Source organism: Pteropus medius, unplaced genomic scaffold (assembly GCF_902729225.1).
Source record: "Pteropus medius unplaced genomic scaffold, Ma_sr-lr_union100, whole genome shotgun sequence".
In the NCBI taxonomy this organism is placed as follows: Eukaryota; Metazoa; Chordata; class Mammalia; order Chiroptera; family Pteropodidae; genus Pteropus; species Pteropus medius.
Window position 1 is genome coordinate 1,849,598 of NW_024352949.1, and position 9,303 is coordinate 1,858,900.

General features: G+C 38.3%; 1 protein-coding gene, 1 long non-coding RNA gene and 1 pseudogene across 2 annotated transcripts; 2 read left to right on the forward strand and 1 right to left on the reverse strand.

Annotated features, from left to right (window-relative positions):
• Positions 1-34: 34 nt before the first annotated feature.
• Positions 35-2,531, reverse strand: SNAI2 (snail family transcriptional repressor 2). Its single transcript, XM_039850444.1, has 3 exons — positions 2,515-2,531; positions 1,202-1,754; positions 35-319 (listed from the first exon to the last, which is right to left on the reverse strand). The coding sequence occupies exons 2-3, from the start codon at positions 1,710-1,712 to the stop codon at positions 138-140; spliced, it is 693 nt and encodes a 230-aa protein (XP_039706378.1). The 5' UTR covers positions 1,713-1,754; positions 2,515-2,531; the 3' UTR covers positions 35-137.
• Positions 2,532-2,809: 278 nt separating this feature from the next.
• On the forward strand, positions 2,810-4,531 carry LOC120592717 (uncharacterized). Its single transcript, XR_005650195.1, has 2 exons — positions 2,810-2,995; positions 4,041-4,531. It is a non-coding gene; the product is annotated as an uncharacterized LOC120592717 (long non-coding RNA).
• Positions 4,532-8,492: 3,961 nt separating this feature from the next.
• On the forward strand, positions 8,493-8,611 carry LOC120592734 (uncharacterized; annotated as a pseudogene).
• The last annotated feature ends 692 nt before the right edge of the window (positions 8,612-9,303 follow it).

Consider the following 9,303-nt stretch of genomic DNA (forward strand, 5'->3'; position numbering starts at 1 on the left):
GAGAGAGAGAGAGAGAGAGAGACTATACATATTATTTGGTCAGTATGCACAAGAGAAAATGCCTTTGGACTTTTATTTATCATTTGGAGTCGGAGTGAAGAAATGCATTCTGTTTGAGTAAACATTGATTGCGTCACTCAGTGTGCTACACAGCAGCCAGATTCCTCATGTTTGTGCAGAAGAGACATTCTGGAGAAGGTTTTGGAGCAGTTTTTGCACTGGTATTTCTTTACATCAGAGTGGGTCTGCAGATGAGCCCTCAGATTTGACCTGTCTGCAAATGCTCTGTTGCAGTGAGGACAAGAAAAAGGCTTCTCCCCTGGGGGTGGAAGTGGAGATGGGAGAAAGAAAGTCAGTGTTTTTAGAAGAAATGTAAAGACAGATAACATTTATGAATAATTACATTTTACCAAAAGAATGAGAAACAGCAAAACTTGATTAAAATTCCATATAATATTTATTTTAATATCTCACCCTTTAAGATAAATTTGAACGTTGCATAAAAAAATCACACCAAGAATATTATTACTCTTGCCAGTCATGTAGAAATAATTCATGTAATTCTAGGACTTTCACTTATTAAAGCTTTCTGCTTCAGCAGGTGAAGCTAATATTTAGCTCCTCCCAACATTTCCCAATATTTCCCCTTTTCCCTCTTTCTGTATTATGACTAAGTCTGGATAAATGCCTTGACTCCCTGCAGAATGTGTTAGGAATAAAAAAAAAAAAAATTCAGCAGCAAAAAACAAAACGACTGAAAGTAAATTTAGTTCTAACTATCCAACTTCCTGTGGGATGACAGATATCACAGCAGGAACACAGCTAACAGAAAACTATAGGAAAACCCCTTTGTTTATCAAATCAGTTGATTAAGATAGCAACATTTATATTTGCTAATTATTGGGAGCAGTTTCACAGAACACACATGCAAATATATTTTTCCTAATTTTCTAACTGATCTTTGAGACCAAATCTTCTAAATCTACTTTCTAAATTCTCAATTCTGTTTGCAGTCTCTGGAATAGAGGTTGTTAATAAGAAACAAAGCACTTTGTGCTCCAAGGACTTTTTGAGTTATCAAGACGTAGCTATAAATGATCATCATCATTAAAAACAGTGTCATTACTCAATGCAAATCCCACGGCCAGCCTAGAGCTTCAGTCTATCAGAGAGTAACATTCCTATATACATTTTCTCTTACCTGTGTGAGTTCTAATGTGTCCTTGAAGTAACCAGGGTCTGGAAAATGCCTTGCCACAGATCTTGCAGACACAAGGTAAGGTGTGGGTCCGAATATGCATCTTAAGGGCTCCCAGGCTCACATATTCCTTGTCACAGTATTTACAGCTGAAAGATTTCCTGGACTGGGCATCACAGTGCAACTGCTTATGTTTGGCCAGCCCAGAAAAAGTTGAATAGGTCTTATTGCATAAACTGCACTGAAACTTTTCAGCTTCAATGGCATGGGGGTCTGAAAGCTTGGACTGTAGTCTTTCCTCTTCATCACTAATGGGGCTTTCTGAGCCACTGTGGTCCTTGGATGAGGTGTCAGATGGAGGAGGGGGACTCACTGGCCCCAAGGATGAGGCGTATCCGGAAAGCGGAGAGAGGCCATTGGGTAGTGGGGAGTGGAATGGAGTTGCTGTAGTCCACACAGTGATGGGGCTGTATGCTCCTGAGCTGAGGATCTCTGGTTGTGGTATGACAGGCATTGGGTAACTCTCATAGAGATATGGGGAAATAATCACTGGAGGAAAGAAAAGGAAAAGAAAGAAGATTAAGGGAAACATAATTGTAAACACACACTAAGAAGCTACTTGGCAACATGTAGCGGACTTTATAATGAATAAGATAGATTCAATTGGAAGACACAGACATTAAAATATTTCATTTCCATCCTTATTGCTACATAGCAGTTATTTTACTTAATGAACATTTATACTCCTGCATACATGTGTGACAGGAGTTATAGCCGTTATAGGCTCTGTAGTCAGGAAGAGCAGCCAAATGAATGCCTTCAGTCCCCATTGAGGAGGAAAACTTATGCTTTCCTTTTAAAGATACAGAAAAGTTGTTTTCCATTTATACATGTATTATTTGCAGGTTTTATGACTGTAAGTACAAAGATATGTGTAAATCAAGACGCTTTCTAAAGGAAAAGAGCCTTATTACATAAAAAAGCAATAATTCAACAGTTAGGTATTGTGTTACTCATCTTCCATATATTCATTATGCGTGTATGTACAAGCTTTAGAAAATGAAGTTGCAAGAGTTGAATGAAGCTTTCCCTGTCAGTTAAGAATTTAAAAAGTTTTGAATTAAAATGTATCCTAAATGATCAAAAGAATCTGAATTCTCCTTTAGGATACTATTTAAAAGGAAAACGATTTAGCATTTAGTTCTTTTGTAATAGTTGAGTTGTAACATATATTTATATTTATATATTTATATATGTATATATATAGTTTCCGTTGTTAAATTTTTTTTCTTTTTTTCCCTTTCTTTTCTTTTACCTGTGTCCAGTTCATGTAGTTTATTTTTTTGAGGTGCGTGCTGAAATGTGTTTTGACCAGAGATGGCGGGTGATCTTGTCGGCGGGAGCTCGACGGGCGCCCGGCAGCGACAATTGGTCCGGTGGGAAGACGCAGCTGGTCCTTTAAAGCATCGCGGGCTGGCGGAGGATCCGGCTGGGGCCGCGCTCAGGTGTTGGCTGGCGGACAGCCTATGCCTGAGGTCGCCCGGCTCCTACGAAGTGAGCCTGTTTGGCCATTGGGTGGTTTTTTTTTTTTTTTTTCTTTTTTCTTCTCTCTCTCTCTCTCTCTTTTGCAAGCAGGAGCCAATCACAGCTGAGAGGTTCGGATTTCAGCTCCTCCCTCTGGGACAGCTGTGAGCAGAGGAAGAATCTGTTGTCAGACTAAATTATTCTGGTTCAAAATGGACTGTTCTTCGGGATTTCACTGGAGAGGGGAAAAATTGCTTAAGCATTTTCAAGGAGGTAATTTCACTTCTTTAGCTCTGCCAGTTATTCCTGATCTCTGCGTGCTAGATAAGTCCTAAGAACTGTGATTTCTAAAAGAGGCCTGGCTTCCAGATGTCGGGTAAAGCAAATGCAATGCGACAAAATGTTCGCTAGAGGCAGGAAAGGGAGTCGTACAAGATCCCAGGTCAGCCTCGGGTGTTAATGAGAGCCTATATTTGGAAGTGGCATTTGGAGAAGTTTTACTTGTACAGAGACCAAACAACTCTTGGCTTTTGAAAAAGTAAGGTAGAAGCGCGAGAAGACAAAAGCCCCTGTGCGTGAGGAGGGCGCGCCCATAGTGGGGGCTTCCCTGGGTCTGCAAAGCCGCCCAAGGCCGCCTGCCGTGCATGTCCTGAATGCTGGGAATGCATTTCAAGTCTTAAAGGATAAGCAAAGCCAGAGGCCGTGCTTCCTCATGGAAATTAAGTAATCATGTCACCATATTAGCTATGCTAGTTGCAAGGAAATGCTTTGTAGCTCATGGAAGACCTGCTTATGGAGGAACTGGGAAACTGCTGTGGGGGCAGGGGTTGGGGGTGGGGGGCAATAGGTAAACTGTCATTAGAACCATGAAAAATTGTCAAACATTTGACTAGAATTTTTATCTTTTCATGTATCATTGTATATATTTATGGAAACAAAACAAAACATGAATAGATCTTTAGAGAGAATTTTTTTTTTTTCCAATATTGATCTACTTTTATATGGTGCTGTTTTCTTCAGTATAAAGTCATCAACATTCATCTCAGTAGCTGCTACTGCCCTGGATTGTGATTTTAAAGAGAGTGTCATTATGAGTACTGCTTAGTTAAAGTTTTAAGAAGCCAGTCCATAAAAATACTTTGATTTTGTATATAATATTAAATCCAAAAATACTCAAAGATGACTCATTTTAAAAGTAAATTAAAAGTTATATTTCAACTGCATCTCAGTCCATTCTAGACTTTTCTTTTCATCTTTTACTTAAAAATTAAGGAAAGAACAATTTGAAATAAGACCACTCTGCCCTTGTTTCTAACAGGTGCTGGAAGAAGAGAGTGAAAAAGAAAGTAACAGTGGTTAAGTCAAGACTTGTAAGAGGAAAGCATCGTCAGACGGCCTAACTTCTTCATCTTGGGATGAGAAAAAAAGCTTGTGTGTTGGGGTTAGGGAGTGGGGTGCTTACAGGTTTCCTGAGCTAATTTCAATGATTCTTTTGTTGCTCTTACTACAGTCACTAATTTAAATATTAGAGAAGGGAATTTAGATGAATCTTAATGTTAAAAAGAACAGTATCTCTAGAAGACTGGAAAACATAAACATGCATTAGATTCCTCCACTAATGTGTAAACTGGAGTGTAATTCGGAGCAAGTTTTCTGAGCCTTGTACTTTTCATGAGAGTATATTCAGATCTAGGCACCTGGTTTATTGAAATAGGAGTCCTCCTTGCCCTTACCACCCAACTTTCTGCAAAAGGCACATTTTGTTAGAGATATAATATAGTTGAGAAATATAATATAGTTCGGAAAACATAAATTGCCATGTGCTTTTATTTCCTCCTTTCACTTTATACAGTCCATTCACAATAGTGAGGTGTTATTTTGTTATTTACTTGATAGTTATTACACAAGATAACCTGCTAAAGTGTGTATTTTTAAAATACATTTAAAATGTGTAACTCTAAGTCACTATGTCTGAAAAAACAAACTTGGATTTAGGTTACAGATGCATAACTGAGCCGAGTCTCGCACTGCATGTCCAGGGGGGCTCATCACACATGACACAAATCAGGACGTGTTAGTACACCTACTAGGACGAGCAGATAGTATTCAGGATTGTGTATGAGGCATGTCATTACACAGGTCTGTGTGGCAACTAGTCACACGTAGACCTGTGTGAGGTCTGGTCTGCTGTCAGGAGAGGGAGAGCCTGCACGCTGATAGCGTGAGTCAGACTGCACAGGTGCTCTGCTCAGACACAGCAGTGGGCACTGGCGCCAGAATGGTGTGGTAAAAATGGGAGAAGGAAAATATAAGTCCTCACCCAAAGGCCAACTGCTAGGACTTTTCTAAGATAATATGGAATACCCCTGCCCTGCAAGCCAGAGGGATCGTCTGAAAAAGTTGAATTTGGTCAATGACTAAAATATTCTATCTTGGCCAGGGACAGAAATCTTTGCTAAGATAATGCCAAAACACCAGGTTTAAAATGTTTCGTTTGGGCATAACAAACCCAACTGGGTTTTGCTAATGCAAGAAATTAGTCCTGGGTGGACATAGTTAAGCTCATTGTAACAATGAGGAAATGAGGCTTACCCTGAGATGGTACTCTGCCTGAAGCCCAGCCAGGGTGAAGCTGGTGGTTACAGATAATGTTCAAAGTAAGGAAGACACAGGCTCAGCCCTTAGCCTCCTGACAGCTGTATGTGGGGCAGAGAGAAATGAGGAAAGAAGGGCAAGGACAATTTTCCGCCTCAGAGGTCTTGATTCCCAAAAGAGCTTGGTTATTATGGGAGATGAGAGGGCTTAAAAAATAACCTTCCCTATGGTTGAACCCCACCAGAAGGTCCCTTCCTCTACTTAGCTTCTGTGGGTTATGTGAGAAGTTAGATGTCCATGCAATATAATTCCTTAACTGTCATGAATATTACTAGGATATTATTTGACATGATTCATCTGACAGACTCCTATTTCCTCTGTTTTCTGAAGAAGCTGACAAAGATAATTTGTGGAAAACTTTGTAAATTAAAGGCCTGAGACCTCGCAGGAGGGCTAGGCCTTTCCCACAAGCTCTCCTGTACTGGTGGGATTTCTCCCAGACCCAATCTTTTTCATGAAAGACATAGTCTTGCCTTGCCAGATAGGGAACTAAATTACGTTCATGAGGTTTGAGAATGCACCTCAGTCTTATTTACTTTGCACAGAGATTAGTGTACATTTAGGTGTTTAGGTATGTTAAAAACCATGCAGATACTGACTACTAAGTTTAGGAAATGAAAGAAATCTAGCACCAGAAGAAACCATGATTTGGCAGAGACAGAAAATTCCATCTTGTGCTGTGCACTGTCTCCTAAAATGAATAGCATCTGTTTCTAGCTTTAGTTTGTGGCATGATCACCCTGGAGTGGGCAGGGGATAAATTAACTCTCTTGAATGATATGTAGTTATGGAATATCGTTAGAGTGTGATAGTTGGACAAGATTACAATGCGTTACTAATATTTAAACTATTTAGATAGTAACGATGTGTTTTATTATATGTAACTTTGAAGTTGGAATGACAAAGATGTGATATCATTTTATAGGTTTGTATGTATTTATATTTATATACAGATGTATATATTTATATTTATATTCCTAATTCATAACTTGATTCAGCTTTGGATAAGGTAAACCAAGCCCTAAAAGTGAAATAAACATTTTTTTTTAGTACTTGCGTTTCTTTATCTGTAAATTATACTTAATACTCTTCCCTAATTTCTTTTAGGATGCTTTAGTGGCAAATATTTTCCAATATAAAAAGAAAAATAATCAGAGTGAGTATAGGATCTTGTTTATATATTGAGCTTCATAACAAGGAGAACCCTATTTCTCTGGGGATGTAGATGGAACCACATATATACTCAACATACTGAGTAATGTTAACAGAGCTAAATGAGAATATGCTTTTATGAAAAGGAGGTGTGTGTGTGTGTGTGTGTGTGTGTGTGTGTGTGTGTGTGTGTGGAATCGTAGTAAAAAATAATAGCAAAAAAAGTGATGTCAGGATGTCCCTCTGCTGTTTAGGAATTTCTGTTATTTCTGGTGTGTTCTCAGGGCCATATTTGCCAGGCTAATAGTGATTAACATTGTCTGGGGTTAGCTCTAATGCTATTAGCTTAACAAATATCATCATATAGGATCAGTAAATATTTAAGATCATTTCAAACAGAAAACTTTATTTAACATGGGAACAACATTTTAATGATTTTTATTTTGTGACAAATCACTTGTATGAGAAATCACTTATATTGAGAATTGTATTTCTAGTTATGATTTTATAATCTTATTTTCCTTTGGTTGGCTATAATATGGTAATATATGATGCAAAAGTAAAAGATATTAGTCTCTTCAATGATCTATTTGTACCTTGTGAAAAGTGTTGGTGATCTTAATTGTAAGATGAGCAAGAAAGACTAGAAAATTCTAAAATTATCTCTCAAGTATACCATAACTATATGTGGTTGCAAAGAGACACCTATTGGTCAATTTTGGAAGACTCACTGCTTTCTTTTTCTTTTCTTTTTCCATAACTTTTTAACAAGGTGCCACCTAGTGGAAAATGGATGATTTGACCGAGAGCATCAACTTGACTTCATTTTGTCATTGCCCCAATTTCAGGAGAACATTAAATAGTCTTTTGAATTTTTAATTTAATCTAAATTAAAAATTATTTATTTGTGCTTGTAGAAACACAGGTGGCATTTATATAACAAATTACATTAGCTTTATAAGATAGGAGAGTAAGGGAAATTTATGATGTTCATCAATCTGTGCAGTCATGAAGAAAGAAGCAAAAATTGTTTAAAACTTAATAAGTACCTCGAATGACTTATTCTCTATAACCCATAATAACCTACAAGGTAGAGATGTTTTAAAGGTAAGAAACCAAGCTTGAGCCCAGTTTTCCAGGGGTATTCAGAATGAAAGTGAGGAAGCTGGGATTTCTCCTCAGTCTGCGCCTCTGGCGCTTACGCACTTTGCTGCAGTAGGCTCTGTTACACACTTGTGGTTTGCTAAGGTTGGCTAAGGACACTTGACGTCAGGCAGTTGGTACTGTATGGGTAGTGATACAAGCTAGCATTCTCGAATGTTTAGTATGAGCTGGTCATTGCTGTAAACTTTTTACATATATTAATCTCCCCAAAGTTAGTTAAACCTTCAAGGTAGATATAATCCATATTTACATGTGATGAAATGAAGACACAAAGAAATTAAATATCTTAGTCAAATCACACTACTAAGGAATATGATAAGGAATAGGTGGAGGCGAGATTTGAACCTGGATCTGTTTAATTTAAAATCTTCTTTATTTCATCACTTTGTTATAACTATAATTTTCCATCATAAGAGTGAATTAGACTCATGACCAACTACAAAACATTTGCCTTCCTACTTTCTTCTCCCCTCCCAGAGAATATTTACATGTAGACTTTATAATCCATGGTATGTGGAGTTTCTGTTTACAACCCATCTTATTCAAAATGATTTCTGCAGCATATCTCCATTTTTTCCCTAAGTAATACCAGGATGATGGTTGCTTGATTTTAGACTTGACACCATTTACCTCCAGGTGCTGAGTCTGAATTCTGAGAAGACACTTGGACTAGATAGAATCCTTGAGTGCTTAACTAAGCGGCTGCTATGGTCTCTTGGTCTGCCAGTAAAGGAGACCACCAGTAATCACAGTTTCTTATTCTATCAGCATCATGTGGCTTTTCAAAAGTGGAAGTGATGTCTATGGCCCTGCTACCCTGAACAAGCCCTATCCTATCTGATCTTGGAAGGTAAACAGGGTCGGGCCTGGTTAGTACTTGGATGGGAGACCACCTAGGAACACCAGGTGCTGTAGGCATAAAAAATAAGAAATATAAAGGATTGTAAGCTGACAAGGTCCTTGCAATCTGTGAAGTCAACCAAGGGTTGCCTTGCCTAAAAAATTTTTAAAAAATAAAAAATAAATAAATTTAAAAAGTGGAAGTGATGATCATTGTTATCTGTCTGTCATGGGATCATGTGGGAGGAATAAAGCCATCAATAAAGAATAATGTTTCCAAATACAAAAAAGGAGGTCTGTGGTCTGGAAGTGTCTCTCTTTTTTTTCCCATATGTGTGTAGGGGAGGGCAGTATGTGCATAGGTGTGCATATCTGTGTGCGTGTGTGTGCATGAGTATGTGTGCTGTGCATGTACGATGTGTGTGTCTTGCTCCTAGCATGAGCCTCCACTGGTTCATGTATGAGTAGGCATGTTTGGTAAACTTGTGGGGTAAGCTAGTCTGCATTTATTTACTTGAGGCACTTCCTACAGAAGAATAGGGAGCAAGCCCCATTAAGCTTGATTCTATAACAAACCCTAAGTATCCAGAGAGGAGTGTTGCTTCTGAGTATAGCACAATGCCTATTGTTCCACCATGTCTTTTTACTGAGAGCTCCAAAATGCCATGGAGAAGCAGGGGTAGAACCTGGTAAATGAACTTGAAATATGAATTTACTAAAATACTGTTAAACTTTAGAAGGTGGACAATACCGCTTTGGAACATGTGAGG